General features: G+C 35.7%; 1 protein-coding gene across 6 annotated transcripts; it reads left to right on the forward strand.

Moving 5' to 3' along the window:
* Positions 1 to 1,863: 1,863 nt before the first annotated feature.
* On the forward strand, positions 1,864 to 19,691 carry LOC125261909 (nuclear GTPase SLIP-GC-like). 6 transcript variants are annotated; one of them, XM_048180495.1, is made up of 19 exons: positions 1,864 to 2,316; positions 10,374 to 10,421; positions 10,515 to 10,586; positions 12,018 to 12,126; positions 12,198 to 12,420; positions 12,529 to 12,723; positions 12,857 to 13,057; positions 13,224 to 13,402; positions 13,685 to 13,715; positions 14,248 to 14,331; positions 14,414 to 14,495; positions 14,588 to 14,706; positions 14,799 to 14,966; positions 15,061 to 15,224; positions 16,157 to 16,268; positions 17,068 to 17,176; positions 17,253 to 17,386; positions 17,735 to 17,819; positions 18,504 to 19,689. In XM_048180495.1, the coding sequence occupies exons 5-19, from the start codon at positions 12,214 to 12,216 to the stop codon at positions 18,557 to 18,559; spliced, it is 1,926 nt and encodes a 641-aa protein (XP_048036452.1). In that variant the 5' UTR covers positions 1,864 to 2,316; positions 10,374 to 10,421; positions 10,515 to 10,586; positions 12,018 to 12,126; positions 12,198 to 12,213; the 3' UTR covers positions 18,560 to 19,689. The 6 variants fall into 6 exon arrangements, 5 of the variants coding, with proteins under 5 accessions (XP_048036452.1, XP_048036454.1, XP_048036450.1 ...); XM_048180497.1 differs by lacking the exon at positions 1,864 to 2,316 and having other exon boundaries at positions 7,386 to 10,421; positions 18,504 to 18,598; positions 18,775 to 19,689; XM_048180493.1 differs by lacking the exon at positions 1,864 to 2,316 and having other exon boundaries at positions 7,386 to 10,421.
* Positions 19,692 to 21,958: the final 2,267 nt, after the last annotated feature.

Consider the following 21,958-nt stretch of genomic DNA (forward strand, 5'->3'; position numbering starts at 1 on the left):
TTGTGCTGAATACAGTGTAATGACACTTTTGTCATTTATATGTTTATGAACAACTGAAAAAAGCACAAATGTCAGAGCATGTCAAAACTTCTCCAGGCCCCAAATCAGCCTCAGACTCCAGAGGGGTTAAATGTAGGATGTTTGGGACGACCAGAACCCTTCCTAGAGCTGGCCGTCCAGCCAAACTGAGCTATCGGGGGAGAAGAGCCTTGGTGAGAGAGGTAAAGTAGAACCCAAAGATCACTGTGGCTGAGCTCTAGAGATGCAGTTGGGAGATGGGAGAAAGTTGTAGAAAGTCAACCATCACTGCAGCCCTCCACCATTCGGGGGCTTTATAGCAGAGTGGCCCGACGGAACCCTCTCCTCAGTGCAAGACACATGAAAGCCAGCATGGAGTTTGCTAAGATGGTGAGAAATAAGATTCTCTGGTCTGATGAGACCAAGATAGAACTTTTTGGCCTTAATTCTAAGCGGTATGTGTGGAGAAAACCAGGCACTGCTCATCACCTGTCCAATACAGTCCCAACAGTGAAGCATGGTGGTGGCAGCATCATGCTGTGGGGGTGTTTTTCAGCTGCAGGGACAGGACGACTGGTTGCAATCGAAGGAAAGATGAATGCGGCCAAGTACAGGGATATCCTGGACGAAAACCTTCTCCAGAGTGCTCAGGACCTCAGACTGGGCCGAAGGTTTACCTTCCAACAAGACAATGACCCTAAGCACACAGCTAAAATAACAAAGGAGTGGCTTCACAACAACTCCGTGACTGTTCTTGAATGGCCAATGACTTAAACCCAATTGAGCATCTCTGGAGAGACCTAAAAATGGCTGTCCTTCAACGTTTACCATCCAACCTTACAGAACTGGAGAGGATCTGCAAGGAGGAATGGCAGAGGATCCCCAAATCCAGGTGTGAAAAACTTGTTGCATCTTTCCCAAAAAGACTCATGGCTGTATTAGATCAAAAGGGTGCTTTTACTAAATACCGATCAAAGGGTCTGAATACTTAGGACCATGTGATATTTCAGTTTTTCTTTTTTAATAAATCTGCAAAAATGTCAACAATTCTGTATTTTTCTGTCAATATGGGGTGCTGTGTGTACATTAATGGGGAAAAAATGAACTTAAATGATTTTAGCAAATGGCTGCAATATAACAAAAAGTGAAACATTTAAGGGGGTCTGAACACTTTCCGTACCCACTGTATGTAGCCCAGTTAAGGTTATTTATAATCTCCTAAATGCATATTTCTGAATATGTAAATGTTTCTGATATTCATGAGTTAAACTGCTATAAATGCGATGGCCCATGGGCTCATATAATGGTATATCATTTCACTTGTACAAGTGTTACATAGATTATGGTAAATTTTTATGTGAGATGTACTGGCTAAAAACCTGGGTTTGACAAGCATGCATGTTCTTTTATTTATGATTGGTCTTTATTTTACTTAGCTTGTGCCCAATATTATCTGCCTGCAATACCGGAGTCTGCACTTTTAGGACCGCAGCAGTTTCAGGACCGCATTTCTTGGACCCTAGTTTTTGTGACAGCGCCATCTAGTTTTAAATATTTAAACAGTGTTACCAATGGGTAGGTTTAGGGATTGGGGTTGGTTAGGACAATATATCAATTAAATTAAATCAATAGCATTACCAACAGGTAGGTTTAGGGCTAGGGGTTGGTTAGGAGGACAATATATAAATTAAACTTAATCAATTAAACAACTAAACAACTAAATCATTGCTAGGGTCCTAGAAATGCGGTCCTGAAAATGCAGCCACCAGTATTGCAGGCAGATGCTGCTCGCTTGTGCAGGCACTGAGAGTTCTGATTGGAAGCAGGATGAGTGCGAAAGGAGAGGGAGGCAGATCGGAAAGTGATGTCGCACTTTATTTTCTCCTGATTCAGAAAGAAATAATAAAATAACCGCTGATTAAGTGGTCAAAGATTATATCTAACGAATGTAGGAAGTGAATGTTTCTTTAATTTGTTTAATTTTGTTACACTCTGATTTAGAGTTTAAACGAGTTTAGACTTATATTGGTTACCGCGGCTGTGCGCGCTGTAATCTCCCTTTCTTTTACGGAGAGTAGCTAATTATGTGACGATTGATCAGAGTTTATTAATCGTTCCTAAGAAGTCAATTATAGGATTGAGGATCCAGATAGTGTTCTAAATCTCCAAGCAGTTTAGAATTCCTCTGGTATCGCGGGATTCATTGTCATTCAGCGGACAGCTGGTGAGACTGCAGACGCTTACGAAGTTCCTAACGCGATCGGTGGACAGCGCGAGTGTCAACACAGGGAAACACAGGTACACTCGTTTGTTTATTTAGCTCTCTGGAGTGAAGAGGCCATTTGTTGGTTTTAACGGCCACACCGTTCTCAAGCGACGACACAGGTCTGCAACAAGTTGGGGGTTTTGAAATTGTGAGAGTGTGTGTGGGCACACATTACATATTTGGTTTATTCACGTGATTTATACTGAGTGTATACTGAATTTTGATTTTTGTTGTTATATTACTATACCTCAAAAGAGAATTGCATTATTGTTTTCTTACTGGTACAATTTGAGTATTGATATCTGAGTATCAGGTTTTGGACTTTCTGATATGAGAAGATAGAAAAGTGATTTTATGTGAAAGAAAATACACAGACGTTTGAATTTGAAACGTTTGTAAACATGGGTGGACAAGTTCATGTATTTAAAAGTAACTTACTGTGGCAAGCTGTTTTATCACTAATGTCATAGTGGTTGCAGAGTGAGCAAACATTTTTCCCTGTCTCTCTCTCCACTTTATGCGCTGCATTAATGCAGGCACGTGCATTTGATTCGGCACTTATGCTTCCAACACTTTTGTCGTGTGACTGGTTTAGGCGCGGAACAAATGAGTTGACGAGTTCACATACTAAGTGTAGGCCTAATTTCCTATGGCTCAGGCTGCAGAGTGAGCAAACCGTTTTCTCATGCCTGATAGCGGAAATTTGATTGATGGGACAGCTATTTCACTGTCTTCAGCCCCTTTTGTGCAGTTGTTTTTGGCGCTAATGCTACCAAGCACTCGCTCATTCAACTGGCTGTTTCTATGAGCTGACTCTGGGGAGTTCTGCAGCACACATTTATTGTGCAACATCTGATGCTTCATGCTACCAATACTATTTCGCATGATTAATTACTCTATTCTTGTCAGCCCAACTGAAAATGCATTAAGCTGAACAATTGTGTGAATGAGTAATTTTCTTATGGCAAGCCATTTTAGCGCTCACCATAGTCAGCCTCACTTCATGTGATGTGTGTGTGATGTGATGAAGGTGTGGCCCTTATGCTACCAACACTCCCTTCACATGACTGGCTGCATTTACTTGCTGCAGCATAAATTGTTGTGCACTATGGCCTATGTTTGGTGCTTCATGCTACCAAACAGTGATTTACATGACTAAAAGTTTTGTCCCCAAAGTTTTGTCCACGTAATTCTGCTCTCAAGTGGTCATGCTTCACTCTTCTGTCCCCCTCCATTTTTCTCTGCTGAGGAGGAGAGCGTTCATTTTCTTTGCCCTGTTCGGGTTTTAAAGGCATATGCAGACCGCTCTGGCCAGTGGCGCAAATCATCTCAGTTGTTTGTATGCTTTGGGGCCAGCCTGAGAGGGCTCGCCACCTTTAAGCATAGGATCTCTCCCTGGGTGAGAGACGCGATTTCTTTGGCTTATGAGGTGTGAAAGCTTACTCTACTAGCAGTATCGTGTCTTCCCAGGCTCTTTTTAGGGGAGTTCCTTTGGGAGATATTTGTGTGGTGGCAGGTTGGTCCTTACACACTTTTATCAGGCTTATAACCTGGAATAGGGCTGTCACGATATTAGATTTTTCACACCATGGTTATTGTGGCCAAAAAAATTCACGATATTGATATATCGTGGGGAATTTATCAGTCTAAATAATTTTTCTTTGTTTATTTAGTTTTTCTTTTTCAGGGTTGCTGCACATTTTTTAAAGTCAAATTTAAGACTTTTTAAGACCTGAAGAAATAAAATTAATAAAAATGAATACTAGCCTATACATTATGGCTGTTACCAATCAAATTAAATCATTATGCATTTTGTTGATAATGATTTAATTTGATTGGTATTAAAATTAAAAATAATTCTGGTATTAGAATTAAAATGTCCCTTAAATATGAAACTAAACTACACTGCCAGTAGGTGGCAGCAAGTCACTGTCTTAATGAGTGAGTGAGTTAACCGATTTGTTCAAATGGCTGATTCATTCAGGAAGGAAGCTCGGATACATTCGTTCTAAACGTGGATTCAGTCAGAATAACAAAAACATTTCTGTCTGTTGCACGGGAGATCTGTTCTGCTGTTCATAATTTTGAAATTTCTTTGGCGAAATAAAGGAAAAAAAACAATATTAACAATACTGTGTCTAAAATGTAACTCACATTGTTCATTTAACAATAAGTTGAAGGAACATTGCATTTGTGCTGATTTGTGCTGATTTGGGAAAAACGGCACTCTTGCTCGTGTGATATTTTAAAACAACTACATCTTATAATATGATATAATGACAAAAAATCGTCGGGGGAAAACATACCTATGTTTCTTGAATTTTAGGGCATATAACTGCATGCATAACTACATCACGCTGATTAAGACGAGTAAAGAAAACGCGGTAGGCTACTTATTAAAAGAATCACGCTTTATTTAAATTATGAACACAGAAAATCACTGTTAACAGGTTAATATAACATTTCACATTCCATGACAAGTAAAATAATCACAACTTACTCTCTGTAAAATGGCATAATCTGCAGGGTGATGGACACGGAGGTGGGTAGAAAGGTTGGTGGTGTTGCCACCCTTCGCACTGACTGTAGCTAGGCAAATCCTGCAGATTGGGCTGTCTAAGGAGCCGAAAAACTCCCATACTGTCAAGCTTACTTTACTTTTTCCGGGTGTGGACAAAGCCTCTCACTCTCCCGCTCGGAATAGCTGCGCGGGCTGTCTTCTTCTTCTTGTTTAACAGGTGTCAGCGTTAAGGTGCAATGCTGCCACCTGAGAGGTCAACCAGGTACTGGCGCTGGAGTATTTACATGTCATGATATCATAAGAGTCCTATTCATTTTAAATATTGTGGTTATCGTCAATACCGGTATATCGTCACACCCTAAATTAACACGATATCGATATTTCATGCTTTGAATATCACGGTTATTGTCAATACCGGTATATTGACACCCCTAACCTGGAATTAGATGTGGCTCCTGGTTCCCAGGTTCTTTTCGTATAAACTGGTCGTTTCGTATATCAATATCAATATATATCCAAGTAATACATGTGTCTACTTTGAAACACAACGTTAATCTGAAGTTAAACCTGCCTCCTGGTAGGTTTAATTTAAGCCTCAATTTAGTCATGGAGTAGCTCTAGTCTTCCTCCAGGAAATCAGTTTATTAAAGGGTCATGAAACCCCCCTGTTTTACCCTGGTCGTTCACACCTCTGAGCTGCAAAAACTCTGTTAAAATAGGCGTGTAAAGCTCTGGAAAAGTGGGAGTGTAGAGGGGGAGAAGAGGGGGAGAGAACAACCAATGAAGCACAGACCTACAACACACTCATTATACAGAATAATGAATATTAATATATGAGCACGGAGAAAATGACAACAAACTCCCAAACACAAGGGAGAAATGCGAAAGAATATTTAATGGGGGTAATAATAGGCTATTGATTACGTTTACGAGCACTGCAGTCTCAAAATCAGTCTTTTGTCTATTAGAATAATCGTGTCGTCGCGTTCAGATAGGCTACACCACTGTATCAGTGTCCAGTTTGCACATATAATTCATTTGAAGAAGACTTGATGAAAGTATGTGTGCATAACTACACCGTGCTGGTTCATGTTTGGTGCAGGAGAATGTGTGAAATAAAAACTTTAAACACGGATACTTTATTCTGTATGAGCTATGTGCCACATGGCTAGTTTTATTAAACTCATCGCGGAGCTTCACGCTGAAACCGATCATATGTGCGCTCCGCGTGTATATCATAATAACAATCGTATTTTTTTATGTGTTCGTATTCAAACTCCAGTTCTGACCGCATCACGAGCAAAATACAAACAACACATGTGCTGAGCTGAGGGAAACAGCCTACGGCTCACATGTTTGTACGCAGCTAGAGCAGGCAGAGGAGAATGAGCAGCACTTTTGTGACATCTGAATTCTCTGCTGTAATGTGATCTCACGCAAACATATTTTCCATTTGTGCTGGTAGATTACAGCAAAACAATCCACATGCACACAAACCTCTGCTCTGGTCACGCCGCAGGAAAACACATTGTGTTGTAGCACTGAGGAAACGAACACCAACGATATGTATCTGAATGACAAGAGACCGAGGCGAGAGAAGTGATACTTCCTCATGCATAATACCGCAATTATAATCTTATGCATACTACAGCGCAGTGATTGGATTAAATAAGCTTTACGTCATGAGTATATGTCGAGAATCGCTCGAAACAGTCTACGTCAGCATGTTCAACCATGCCCATACTTGGGCCGAAAGTACACGATTACGTCAGATTTTGTGACGTTGCTCCGACTCAGCTTTTCAAACCGGAAGACAAATCGCTCTGAAAAATGCAAAAATAACTATTTTTCACTTATGAATAACATTAATGAGTACCTTTAGTGTTTTCAATGATGTGCAGCCTATTCATATCAGTTTACATCTCAAAAAAGTGTTTTGGGGCTTCATGACCCTTTAAACTCTGGACTAGACTAAGTCTAGGACTATTTTAAACCATGACACGAAAGCAGATTTCTGTTAATCTGGTTTAAAGGGCCATTTTATTCTAGGACTAGGCTTAATCTCTGTCTGGGAAACCACCCCATAATGTATCATAAAGTATGTTTTATTAACAAAGTTCAGGAGGAGCGAGTTCAGATAATTAACCTAATTAGCACAGATGAAGAGCATTCAGTTAATCAACTCAACCAAAGTCAAGAGGTATAAATTCTTACCTCTGTTCATCTGAGAGTTTATCAGCATCCCTCCTCCACCCCATCTCCTCACTTCTAGTTCTATCAATTCAATTTCAATTTTCAATTTCACATGAGCTTTATTAGCATGACTGTGAATCACAGTGTTGCCAAAGCATTAACATATTATACATAAATAATAAAATAAACAAACAAACAAACAAAACATATATGTATACATCATGTTACATGCAGCAATGCAAACAAATTCATCTTAGTAAATTAATAAATAAAGCAGGTCTCTAGAGAGTTATCCATCTCTAATTTTGTGAATGGCTAACACATATTTTGCAGCTAGTGTAGCTGTGTTATCATCTTCACCAAGCATGAAGGGCATTTTCTCAGTATCACTGTTCAATGAATGATGGAAATAGTGTTCCAAGTATGGAGAGAAATGTTTCTCTTGCATTGTGATATTTAGGACAGATGAGTAGAAAGTGTTTCTCATCCTCTATTTGCTGTAGATCACAGTGTCTACAGATCCTCTGTTCTCTCGCTGTCCATGTTTGTCTATGTCTTCCTCTCTCTATTTCTAGATCATGGTCACTTAATCTGTATTTGGAGAGGATTTGTCTTTCTTTAAATTGTTTGATTAATAAATAATTTGCCAATTTAGTGGTTCTATTTAGGGTCGAGTAACATTGGAGTTTATTTTGGATCTCAAAATGTGCTTTTAGTGATTCATCATGAGTATCTTTTAGATTTTTGTCAATTTCTTTAATAATAGTTTTGGGGTTGTAGCTGTGGTCAATTGGGAATTGAGTTTCATGGACAAGTTGAAGAGCGAGTGTGTTTAGAGGATGAGATTCTGCTGAGGTTTCATTGGCGAGGAGGGCTTTATATTGGACTGAATCAGGATCAGACTGATGGAGGTGATGCCAGAACTGAACACATCTATCTACTTTTACCACACCGGGTGAAATACTCTGGGTTTGTGCCAAAATTCCGAGCTCAGAGCCCTCTCCACGGGCAGCATGCCAAATACGCATAACTTTACTCTATTTAATTATATGGATATTTGAACTTGTGAATTACTCAAGTGTTACCTAGTCACTCTGCAGGAACTACTGGTGATCTGGATCATATTTAAAGTGAAAAAACATTTTTTTATTTTTTTCACTTCAAAAAAAGGTCCAGATCACCAGTAGTTGAGTAGTTACACTTGAGTAATTAGTAATGGAATTTTTATGAGCATATTCAGTGTTAAAAAAAAAAAAAAGAGAAGTGATTATGTCTCAGATACAAGTTAATGTTCTGATTAGTGATTAATTGGTAAGTCTTTAGTTAATGATGAGGCAAATCTCATTCAGAAATTGATTACCTAAAAAGGAACTATCTAAATTTGCTATTTACTGATAAGTTAATCTTGTTTTCATATGAGTTATTAGTAGTAGCTGTAGTGTTACTGTAGAACTACTCATTTGTCCTGCATGCATTACTTCCTTCATAATTACCTATTAATGATGGAACATAATTCTAAAGTGTTACCTTTTCTTTCCCACAAATTATAATGTCAAAGGCTGTTTAAAATAAGTTCTAAAAGCACTTTCTTAATTTATTTAGTTGAAATAGATATTTTCAGGGTTTGAATTATTTATTTTTTTTGGCTACTAAATTAAGATACGGCCATTCAGAACTTATACTAGCCAAAACAAAAATATAAGAAAGATTATCTTTGTAATAAAAAGAGAAATAAAAGCAAAATTGCCCATGACTTTTCTTATAAAACAGCATTTATTTAATTTTACTTTCCAAATAATGCTCACTCTAAGTTGAATATTTAATGGTAAATAGTGGAGAACATTATTAGACAGGCTGCCGATCCATAAAGTGATTTAGCCGTTTCCTCACAAAAGAAACTGAAATAAGAGAATTGAAGCCTCGCCTTTATTGACATCCATTCAAAAAAGCAACCAGTTCTCATTCCAAGGCAAGGCATCCGACAATAATAATAATGAAAATCATGCCCCAAAATATAATGATATAATGACAAAATTATATCCCAGCATACATTATATTTCCCATAGGACATAGTTTATGAATCATCAACTATTATGCCCCAAATTGGCTGGTGAGTTCAAATGTCTTATACTACGGGGCTGTTGAATGCTCAAATCTGAATCGAATCTTGACCAACGCTCTAAGGTGTGCAATTATTTTCAGGGAAATGCATGGCTAAAGTATTTCTAGCAGGTCTTGACCACATTGCAGTTCCATATCACTTCGCCAAAGATTTATCTCAACAGGTACTTAAAGCTTAGCCTACAACAGCAAAAGAAACAAAACCCACAATGACACAGACCAAGCAAATAAATATAGTAAACAATGGGATGAAATCGATAAATTATTGTCATGGTTTTTACCAAAAATACGTTTTATTGTGTCCTGAAAGCGCATACTCTCTCGCGTGCTCTCTCTCTTTCAAATGTACACACGTACTGTATAGTATGGACACACTCGCACAGAAACGTTTTGTCAGCGCTGCTCTGACAAATTAATCAGTAAAATAGTTTAGCAACTTAAAAGATAGCCTACATGACTCACCAGCGAGGTAATAACTGTACGGTTCTTGAGGTAGATAGGTAGGCTCAGGTAGGCTAATTCAGTGGTTCCCAAACCTGTCCTGGAGGACCCCCAGCCCTGCACATTTTGTATGTTTCGCTCATATATCACACCTGATTTAACTCATGTGCTCATTAGTAGAGACAGCAAGACCTGGAATGGGTGTGTCAGAAATAGGGAGACATGGAAAATGTGCAGGGCTGGGAGTCCTCCAGGACAGGTTTGGGAACCACTGGGCTAATTCACATATGTTTATTCTCTCTCTCTCAATTGCGTTAATAACTGTATCAACGGTATTCTGCCATCAAGGCTCAAGCCTTCGCTACTAGTTCTGAAATGACGTTTTGGAATTAGCAACGGAGGCTTGGGATGAGATGTGTAAGAAATTGGTCACACACACAAGAGTGTTTTAAGGACAAAAAATGACAAATGTCTTGAAATACAACATAGGAACAGTGTGTTGAGGTGTGATAACCGTAGTATAAACGGAATAATTGACTCCAGGCGGTTGAATTCTTAGTAAAAAATACACACTCGAGATGTTTAATGCACATCAAGCCATAGACATTGAATTGTTTATGCAATGTTTAGATTACCTTACAGTTATTGTATAATGTATTTTTGTTGCTATCATAGATTTAAATGTTGTATAAATGAAAATAACCAATCCAGATCAGTGGAATTTTGTTCATGTTCAAAAGTTAAACTTTATATGCCACTCTCTAACAAACAGCTTGTTGATAATATATATGAAATGTGTTTTTTTCCCTCTAGGCTTTATTGGTTAAAATCACCCTAATCGCACTACAATGGCTAGTCATGGTATGAAATCATTTTTAAAAATTAAAAAAACAAATAAATAAATAATGCTTTATTGCCTATGATTCAGTTAAATTAAATTAATAATATGAATAGGAACTAAGAGAAAACGTATTGATGAACCAACCGGTTCAAGAGTTACCAGTGCACAGTCTCAGCTGACAACGGGTAAGTAAATAAAGATTATTATTTATAAAGTTTATATAAAGTTCTACATGAAGTATAATTTTGAATGGCTGCAAAGGAGAAATGAGAATGATCCTATAAAAAATTAGTGATGGGAGGTCGAATAGTTGGTAAAGCTGGTAATAGGATGTTCACTGCACAAACACTAGAATTTGCTTTGTTGAATGCATGTGATGTGAATAATACACAAATCGTCATGACATGCTCAAACAGTCCAGACACCGAAACAGTGTTATTTCATGAAAGGCTGCACATTTGGCATCAAACCTGTATAGGCAGACACATGAATGCATACAAAAATTCAGGCATTGGTGAAAAGCATACACTGTAAAAAATGACCGTGATTTTAACAGTAAAAGACTGTAAAAATGCTGCGGTGAAAAACTGTTGATTGGTTTACAGAAAGTTTCCGTACTATATACGGTGAATAACTGTAATAGATCTAACGGTACATTTAATGTAATTTTACGGTAAAATACCGTTAAATTCACAGTTTTTGGAAGTGAAAAATAACAATTCATTGTAAAATTTACAGTGAAAAACCGTATATTGACATTCCCACAATTCCCTGCGTGACACTTCACATTTGATATATTTTCGTTGAAATAACTCTGTTTCTTCTTAGTTTTTTCTCATTTTTTTCTAATCAGTTATGTACATTAGGGTTTTATGTTACATCTAATGTTGTTAAATTAATGTTTATTGCATTTTTAAAATTTCATGCATGTTACCATGATGGTGTTTAGTGTGTGTGTGAATGACACTGTGTGCACCTTCTATATGTTAGTGTTGTCCTTCTCAGCTTGTGGAAAAGCTGCTTGTGATGAACTTTGATTCATCATGTGACTCTCATCACCACTGTGTTGGGTGACTGTCAGTGTATTATAAAGGTACAAAACAGATATTAGTACTTCATTAGGTTAGTAAATTAACATTATATCAGTTAATGAAATATGTTATTTTACCGTAAATTTAACAGATTTAAAATGTAAAATTCACATGTAACTCCGTAAGTATGTTTACAGTTTGATGTCATTTTTACAGTATTGTTCTGGTAACCACAGCTGCCGGTATTTTTCCGTAGAAACAACAGGATTTTTTTTACAGTGTAGCCTCTGCAGTATGTGTCAAAGGTAGCTGTGGTAAATCCAACAGAAAGATGCATGATGCAGAATTAATGATTTTTTTAATGAAACCGAGACCAATAAACAGAAGAAGAACAGAAGAGGGTTTTATTGGGGATTTATTGCCACTCATGTGAGACCACTCATATAATGTTACTCATGAGAAACAGTCCCTGTAAACAGTGTAGAGTCACTTTGGATAAAATTGTTAAAACCTACAGTAATCTAACACATTATTTGTTTTTGTTTGTTTGTTTGTTTGAACAATTTTGCTTTTCTTTAAACACAGAAAAGACCATAATTGAGCAAACAAAGGACATCATGACAAGGGCTTATGAAAAAATTCAAGCCATGAAAAATGAGGACGAAACCAAAACTGAGCTACACAATTACACTGTGTAAGTGATAATGAAAAATGATTTTGTAAGTTAAATAACATTTAATTGCATCACTGCATTTTTGTCTGTAGATAAGTTATTTCCAAGATGAATAAAAAAAACGGTAATAAGAAAATCATTGGGATTTTGGGAGAGTCAGGACAAGGAAAGTCTTCGCTATTAAATGCAATCCTGGAAAAGAGAAATTTGCTGCCATCTGGTTGTTTTGGTGCCTGTACAGCTGTTATTACTCAAATTGAGGCGAATCTGACTGACTCCAACTACATAGCAGACATTGAAGCCATCCCGAAAGAGGTTTCACTTTTTACTTCAATACTTTTTTCACTTCACTACTTTTTTTTTTTTTTGTGACGGGAATAAAAGTCTTATTTTTCCTCTTTTGTTTGTTGTACACTTTTACAGAATTGGGAGAGTGACCTAAAAAATCATTTTAGTCCTTTAAGAACAGAGAGTAACGAAGAAGATCAAAACTTGACTAATGATACTAGAGAAAAGATCACTGCGCTGTATGGAGCTAATGCAGAAAAGGGAACATTTGAGGATCTTAAAAATGATGACAAATTAGCTGAAATGACCAACCATTTTTCCTCCAGTAATGTAAGTTTTAGGAGACCTATGCATAATATGTTCCATTTGATTGACATGCAAATGCAATGAATGTAAATGTTACACTTTCTGAATTTGTTTTTACTGAATGCATAACTAAATCAGTAATATCCTTCTTTATCAGGCATCTGACTTTTCCAGAAGGTTACAGCGTTACATACAATATAGTCCGGGTACAGCAGTTTCTGGTGGCTGGTACTGGCCACTTGTGAAGTGTGTGACAATCAAGATTCCAGATTGTCATGAGCTTCTGGAGCACATTACCCTTGTTGATCTTCCTGGGACTGGAGACTGCAACAAGATTAGGGATGAAATGTGGAAATCTGTAAATATGACACATAATGCACTCTTTTTAAATGCGTTTATTAAAACAACAACATTTAGAAACTATTTTAAAATTGGAATTCATCTACTGAAGCAGTTAATACATGCATTTCAGCTAACTTTTGTTTTTCATTTTGATTACTGTATATATTTTTTTTATTCCACAGAAACTAAGAGACTGCTCTTCAGTGTGGATTTTAAGTGACATTAATCGTGCTGTCACCAGCAAAGATACCTGGGAGATATTGAAGTACTGCACTAAAGACATGATGCAAGCAGGGGAATGCAGAGATATTAATTTTATCTGCACCAAGAGCGACAATATTGAGCCGGAAGAATATAATAGGTTAGAATTAGAAGCTCTGTGTTAAAAACTGCTTGGGCAAAAGCATTAACATTTTATATATATATATATATATATATATATATATATATATATATATATATATATATATATATATATATATATATATATATAATATATTATTTTAATTAATTAATTTATTAATTTTTTTTTTTTTTTTTAAAGGAAAACATGCAAAAAGTGTTTGGTTGTTTAGTCATGCGGGGGTGGGAGGAAGCCCTCTCAACTCAATTCATATATATAATTTTTTTATTTTTATTTTAGTGTTCTGGAAGACAAAATACCAGAAGATGGGGTATATATAGATATATTTTTTAATTATTTCTAGAATTTCTCTGTAGTCTAATATAAATATGAACTCTACTGTCTGATATAAATATATTGGTGATATGATTTTTTTGTCCAAGTCAGTGAAGTAGCTTGAAGAGGTTTTTAATGTGTATTGTAGCTACTGTTGCTACTTTGAGATTGTTTAAAGTATTTTCAATTAAAAATAAATAAATTTAATAAAAATAATATTTGATTACAGTGTGTGTGATTTTGACTCTAATATAGACCATCTAATTATTGAAGTCCAGTTTAAAATGATACTTTTGGTTTTAAAAACAAATGTCTCACTAAAAAGAGATAAGCTACAGTTCACAAACTTTAGCTGAATCTATAAATCTAGTATATTTCGTTCTAGTATATTATTAAACTAATTAAATTAAACCAATCAGTTACCTACAAATAGCACTGGGGCCTTAAATATAGTACTGATACAAAATATTGTAGACATTTCCAGAATGCTCCTGTATTTAATAATTATTTTGTTGATTCTTATTCAGGATCTGACAACAAAGTGTATACTTCACAGAAATGATCAGGCTAAGAAAACAGTCTTGCAAACCTTTGAAAATTCCCACATCAAGGTATTTATTTTTGTATTAATGTTATTTTTGCATTTCACATACTACAGTATATTGACTTGTGTAATTTCATTATTTGTTATAGAAAGAAATGGATTTAAAAGTTTTTACAGTAAGCTCCAAGGCATTTTTTCAACACACGTTAGGCATGAAACATGATGACACAGGTAAAGTATCAACACAAGAAATATAATATTTGCTTAGATTTTATTTGCCAAATGAAACCACATTAGATAAAAATTCTGCAAATGGTCCATAGAAATCCCAAAGCTGCAAGACGTTCTGAAGAATATGAACAAGAGAATTAACCAAGAACTGACCAGAGGTTGTGTTGCTGAGGCAAAGGCAGTTATTTCCTTGATCCAAAGCAAAACAATGGTAAGAGTCAACATTATTATCAATCCACATGATTGTGTCTTTGGCAAGCTGATAATAACCATGTTTTAAGAGATTGTATGTGTGTGTCTTAGGCTGAGACAGAGGTCCACATTGTGTTGGAGAGGAGTCTAGAGAAGGCACTGAACAAGATAGATGGTCAGTTCGACATGCTCCAGCGTTTGCTCTCTCAGAGTCTCTCAAATGGAGTAGAAAAATCTGAATTGTCATGTCGAGATGGTGCAGAAGAGATGATATCACCCGTGAGTGTGATTCAGTTGTTGTAAAAGTGTATTGTTAAAATTTCATTCACCATTATCTGAATGGTTTAAATGCAGTTTTCTGTTATGTGTTAAGTATTTGCCTAAAGGTCATGGGGGATTCCATAAAATCCTTCAAGCACTGTGCATAAACGGAGGACGGCACAGATCAAAAGCATGGGATACAGTTCTAGATCTAAATGAGTGTTTGACCAAACACATGTATGAAAACATTGATGTGGAATTCAAATCAATTTTTCCGTAAGTTCTGCACTGTAATTCCACTAAATGAAATATGCAGTTGTGGTTATAAGTTTACATCACCAGGTTAAAGGATTAGTCCACTTTTAAATAAACTTTTCCTGATAATGTACTCACCCCTTCTTTCGTCAGTCGAAAAGAAATTAAGGTTTTTGATGAAAACATTCCAGGATTATTCTCCATATAGTGGACTTCAATGGACTCCCAATGGTTGAAGGTCAAAATGACAGTTTCAGTGCAGCTTCAAAGGGCTTTAAACAATACCAGACAAGGAATAAGGGTATTCTAGCGAAATGATCGGTCATTCTTCAGAACAAACGTGGCGCCAGTTTAGTTTTTTCTGTAAGTAGAATAGGGAAGGCGTAGGACATACAGCGTAAGAGTTTTGAAGAATGCGGAAAGCAGAAGTACGTTCAAGGCGATATTTTGAGTTTATAAAGCATATACAGTTGTATTTTTTTTCCGAAAAATGACCGATTGTTTCACTAGATAAGACCCTTATTCCTCATCTGGTATCGTTTAAAGCAGGTTGAAGCTGCACTGAAACTGTAATTTTGACCTTCAACCGTTTGGAGGCCATTGAAGTCCACTATATGGAGAATAATCCTGGAATGTTTTCATCAAAAACCTTAATTTCTTTTCGACTGAAGAAAGAAAGACATGAACATCTCGGATGAAATGGGGATGAGTAAATAATCAGAAAAAGTTTATTTAAAAGTGGACTAATCCTTTAAATCTGCAAAATGTTAATAATATCACTGAAGAGAAAATTATGAATCATCTAGGCAACAATACACAGTATTAAGAATCAAGCCTGAGAAAACGTTGGGTGGTAAACATCTGCATTAAGCATCAAAGGATATAACATTACAGTGTTGGCCAGTGGTTTGATTCCTCATAATATTTTGTCTTTTGATTTCTTTCATCTCCAGCACCAGGGTTAAAACAGGGTTATCAGTGCAAGAACTGATTGATAAGTTCAGTATCATTAGTAGTGACAGTGCTCACACCTCATCTCCCATGCTAAACTTCATCAAAGCACAGGTGAGTGGCCTGTATTGTGATATCTACCCAGTAAATAAAATATGGTGAATTACTTTTGAAGCTGTTTTCATTATCATAGTAACTTAGGCGCCTGGTAAAAGGCTTTTGCATATAAAGTCATACACACGCATACAATATATATATATATATATATATATATATATATATATATATATATATATATATATATATATATATATATATATATATATATATATATATACACACACTCGCACCCAAACTATTAAATTATTTATTAGAAACATACATTTTTAAAAATAAACATAATTGCTTCAGAGTTTATATTTTTAGTATGGGTGTGTGTAATTTAGATTGTAGAACAAAACGTCAAAAGTATCATCAAGTAATGTTTACCACAGGCTTTATTTTACCTATAAATTGAATGAAACCCCATAGGAAAATATGGAAGGAACAAGTAGCAAATTAGCCTTGCAGGTTTTGATGTGACCCCTGCACCACTCTATATGGCAACAACATCTTATGGTTTTGTGCATGTTGTCATATTACTTACAAATCGGATACATTTTGTTTTATGGAGAGCCCATTTTAATATGGCACAGGTTGATTGTTGATCAAATACCAATGCAACTTTGATCATGAACATCAGGTCATCTGGTGATGGCATAGCCTTCATAGCTAACAGCCTGCATATGTCCCAGGAAATCTACACTATTTACCTTGAGAAGGCTGAAAGATTATTTTTCCATTGTGAGACTGTGCTGACATTTTAATATTGACCTATAATTATTACATGATGAATTCATTACCCTTTATAAAGGAAGAAAACCAGAAAAAAACACTCAAAGAAGAAGTTGTTAATAGAAAGAAGAAAATCTACACATCAATCCATGAAACCATTAAGTCTGCAATGGCCCCATACTATGAAGGTGAGCCAATGTGTAAAAAGTTCATAACCACAAACTAAATTTGATAAGTTTTTACATGGAATATTGTTCATATTAGAAGCTGCACAGGAAAAAGGAGAAGGATGCCTGAGGAGGAAGCAAAAAAAGCTACTGGATGCTATTGACACATTGAAAAGTTTAATGTTTGAAAATGCAAAACAGGAAGTGCTTAAGCAGTCAGATGAATTGATGGTATTTTGTACACACACACAGACACACTTGTGTACGTGGTTTACTGGGACTCTTCATAGACGTTATGGTTTTTATACTGTACAAACTGTACATTCTATCCCCCTACACTAACCCTACCCCTAAACCTACCCATCACAGAAAACTGCATTTTTGGAATTTCAAAAAAACACTGTTTAGTACGTTTTTTAAGCCATTTGGTTTACGAGGACACAGGACGTATAACGTTGTAATACCCATGTCATTATACGCATGGGTTCTCATAAACCATGTATACAAGAACACACACACACATGTTCATATGTGTACCATTTCTTTCTAAAACACCTTTTGTCTTTGTTTCTTGTAAAGGACTACATAAAGAAAAACCTTGAATCTGTGTTGAAGACATCAATCCAACACTCATTTGCACAAACAAGCAAAATCACCCTTTTGGGTAAGAGTGAACCATGTCTTGTTAAATTTATTGAGAGAAAATGCAGTGCTTAATATTTTGTAATAGTTGGCCCTAAAAGTATTTGGATACTTAGGACTCACTACATATATTTTCTTTCTGAATGAAAATCAACATTAAACCTTCGTTTAAAACATCAAAACCAAGTTGCTTTTATTTTACAGAACATAAAACATATTACTAAAAATTTAAACGACAAAATAAATACATTTTAAATTAATTAACCAATTATAAAGAAATTTACCTGAGTAAATGTTCTTACTATATTTGTAATATTATTACTGATTAGATGAATACATGTGTCAAGAACATGACATGTTTGTAACCCAGAGTTAAAAGAAGTGCTAATGAAAAGTTTAAAATGACAAGAGTTGCTACCCTGAGTAATACCCAGGGTTGTGAAAGGCACTTATGGTTGTCAAACTGAACACAGTTAAATATGTCAATGACCTTGGAACCAGCTGATTTAATTGGAAAATTGCATAAAAGTTAGGTCTGGAGAAAAGATCTAGCATCATTCCTTTATATATTCCACTCAATTATGATTTCTAATGAAATGTGAACTTTGTTAAGAATGACCATAAGGATACAAATACTTTTCGGGGCCACTGCAAACCAATGTAAATTACATCAAGTACAGCTAAAATGTGTCATTTTCTTTTCCAGATGTCTCTAGTGAGGTTATAATGCTGGAGAGACTGTCAATGCAACTCTCAGATTAAGACTGAACACTTCATAGAAGTGACATGCGTCACTTGGCTGTATGTTAATTAGTTTTATACATATAGGTTATAGAGGACTTTACAAATGTAAAGAATATATTACAAATGTTAGACTTCATATCATTTATAGACATAATTTTTCAATTGCTTAATGATGAAATAATTGTATGCATCACTGATTCATTCAACACTGATAATCTTTCTTCTCATTGCAGTGTAATAGATGTCTTCTTTTTCAAATCATCATATCTGTGTTATTCTGGGTTTATCCATGGTTGAAGGGTTTTAATTATATGCAAATTTATGACCAAAAAAAATCTGTTCTATCATTCTGTCTGTAGCATTTAAAACAAACTCTTGCATTATTGATATTTGGTACAACTGTTTACTCATCTACTTAATATGAAATAACATTTCTGTTCCTGACTTGTGCTGCAAACTCGTTTCGGAGGATTACATAATCTTAAACAAGACTACACTTTGAAATCTTAAAATGAATAAAATTTCTGTAATTGTTTAACCATTTTGTAATATTTAGTTTGTTTGCTGTGCTATTTTCTCCTATGCAGCAACTGACATACAACCATAAGAATAAGATACACCAAAGCACATCCATTTTATTTGTTTGCTGTACTCCATAGAATCCATATGTTTGTAAGGAACAGATCCAAATTCAGCCCTTTATCCATCGATCTTCATCTTCATTCTCAGTAACAGCGACCGTCACAGTCAAAGTCCACGCTGAGACAGCACTGATATCGAACTGATATCGAACGCTCGTTGGTTCTGTTGTGGAAATTTTAATTTTTACCTGTATTCTTATAAAATATAATGCTTATGGAATATGATATGATGTTAGAAATAAAAAGAGCAAGATATGGTATGGGAACATGCAAGATATATGTTAAAAACATGTCTGTGCTAACAATGTGTGGAAAGTTACAGCCGCTAAGAGATGTTCCTAATATGGTAAAAGGACAGAGGCTTCAGCCTTGGAGGTTAGAGAAATAAAAGTGAGGGGAAGCTTTCGTTCTTTGTCTTACAAGTAGCTGCAGAGTGTGTTTCTGTTGACTGTCTGACCTTTCTTGCAAGAAATAAAACTTTCGAAAGACAATTGGATGAGTTTGTCTCTTATGCAGTAGAGTCGGTTGATTTTTTTGCCACAACAGTTCTCACCTGCTTCATCACAGATTGCGACATGCCGTGTTTCAGTGGATTGACATTTGAAATGAGTGTCGTGCCTTTACGGAGAGAAGCCGTATTCATAATTTCACAGATTAATAAATTAAATTCTGCTCTGTACCCAACAAAAAGCTATTACCGTCAGAGAGGACTGCGACTGAAATTCATCATCATTTGAACTACTTTTGGTACCACTTTTGACATTTTCGCAAAAAAATAAATTATTGCGATTACACTTGTTTATCTGTTATTCTTTTATTTACAACAGTATAGTTCTAAGAAATGGTAATGGTTATGGTTAGGTGTAGGATTAGTGGCTCAAAATATCGTTTTAATGTTATATTTTTACTAAAATTGTCATTTTCCTACACATGTCTATTATGTTTTATTCTTTTAACATTCTGTATAAAATGGGTAGGTTTAGGTTCGGGGTGGGGTTTAGGGATCTTACATTTATCTGCAAAATGATAAAAAGGGAAAATATACATATATTTTTATGGCATGAACGATTCGTAAATATTTTAAGTTTTTTCGCTGTAAAAACGGAAGTATTTTTATGTTTTATTGCCATAATTACGTCAATATTATACGTTTTAGCACTTTTCTAAACGTACAAAAATGTAAGTTTTGTGTCTTTGAAAGTTACGTATTGATAATTACGTATTAACAATGACACCAGGCTGAATTAGCACACAGTTACCCACGTGGAAACACTAAAAGTCTAAATGTATCACGCACCAATCAGAACCATCAATAGATAGATTAAAGAGCCCAAGTCAGTTCATTCAGTTTTGGAACAATGGATCCAGAGAGACATGATTGAAAAGGTCGAGGACACCAGAGAGGAGGAGGATGAGCAAGATTGGAGGAAGAGGACGAGGATGAGGGGCAAGGAGACAAGGAGTCTCCAATGAAATTCGTGCCACTAGTTGACCATGTCCTTGTCCATGGTATGACTATGAGGAAGGCTGGGCAATGAGTTCAGACAAACTTAAGTTGCTTCACCATCACCTCGATCATAAGAATCTTCAAGGAGGAAAACAGATAGGTGTACCTCAGTGTACTCTGTAACTTTTGAGTGTTACCCTGTTACAACACATGCATCAAACTGACTTACGTACAGTTTCTGTCTGCTTCCATTTTGTAAAAAGGATGTTACAGTTACAGTAATCAGCACTTCTATTTTTGTAGGACACAGAGACGATGGAATGGAAGAAGCCTGACTAGACATTTCAGTTAATGCGTGCCAGGGGTGGATCAGGCATGCAAGAGGATTTTACCCCCGCTGCCTGGATAGGGCCAGTAATTGCAATATAAGTAAACACTGAACACTATTAAACACTATCAAGCATCCCCCGTTTTCATCTTACTGCAAAACACATAAAATAACATCACATTTTTAATCATTTTCTCTCTTTATCCAGCCATATGCAATGCATGCTGGGAACTAGCAAGCACCAGCCATTTTCAGTTAATGGAACAAAATTAATTCATGTAATCCCAACACAAACAGATTAAGTAAACTTCAACACTAGATATATTTATGTGGATTAAAACATGATGAAATTAAATTAGGACAAAATGTGTAGGAATTATGTTGCTTTAGCTCATTTTAATTAAGTAATTTTAACAAGCAGCAAAACTTTTTTTTTTTCAGTGCATAGTGTCTTTACAAATTTTGTAAACTTGTACGACGTTATTCAATGAATGGTTGCATGCTGTTCTGTAATTGTAGGAACATCAACTTTTTTTCACCCCTAATATCAGTAAAACTCAACAAACAGAAAAGGCCTGCCAATAAAGGTCAAAACTTGAAGAACAACCATCACTGCAACACTCCACTGATCTGGCCTTTATGGCAAAGTAGCCAGAAGGAAGTACAAAACAGCTTGGAATTTGCAGGTCAGCCTATAAAGGAACTTAAATGTAGTTGAAATCTTGCAGCATAATCTAAAAACAACCAGATTTAATGAAAATTCAGTTGAATTTCTACACTGCACATTCCTCAGTCATATGCACACAGCACACTACTTCACATATGTTCAGTGGTGACTCAACATAGTACCAAAAAAAAGCACACAAAATATCAAAAATGTCAATGTATTCATTTAATATTATTTATTTTATTTTAAAGAGGCTATATGTCAATCTGAATTGTATAGCCCCTTTAAAATAAAATGTATATACACTACAGTTCAAATTTTGGGAGCTATAGAT

Source organism: Megalobrama amblycephala, unplaced genomic scaffold, assembly GCF_018812025.1.
Source record: "Megalobrama amblycephala isolate DHTTF-2021 unplaced genomic scaffold, ASM1881202v1 scaffold524, whole genome shotgun sequence".
NCBI lineage: Eukaryota > Metazoa > Chordata > Actinopteri > Cypriniformes > Xenocyprididae > Megalobrama > Megalobrama amblycephala.

What these genes read in the sequence shown, in the direction of transcription:
- LOC125261909 (XM_048180495.1), top strand. Translation starts at nt 12,214, where the DNA reads ATGAATAAAAAAAACGGTAATAAGAAAATCATTGGGATTTTGGGAGAG. An exon ending in TTGAAGCCATCCCGAAAGAG is followed by an intron (nt 12,421 to 12,528) that starts GTTTCACTTTTT and finishes ACACTTTTACAG; the next exon opens with AATTGGGAGAGTGACCTAAA. An exon ending in CATGAAACATGATGACACAG is followed by an intron (nt 14,496 to 14,587) that starts GTAAAGTATCAA and finishes AATGGTCCATAG; the next exon opens with AAATCCCAAAGCTGCAAGAC.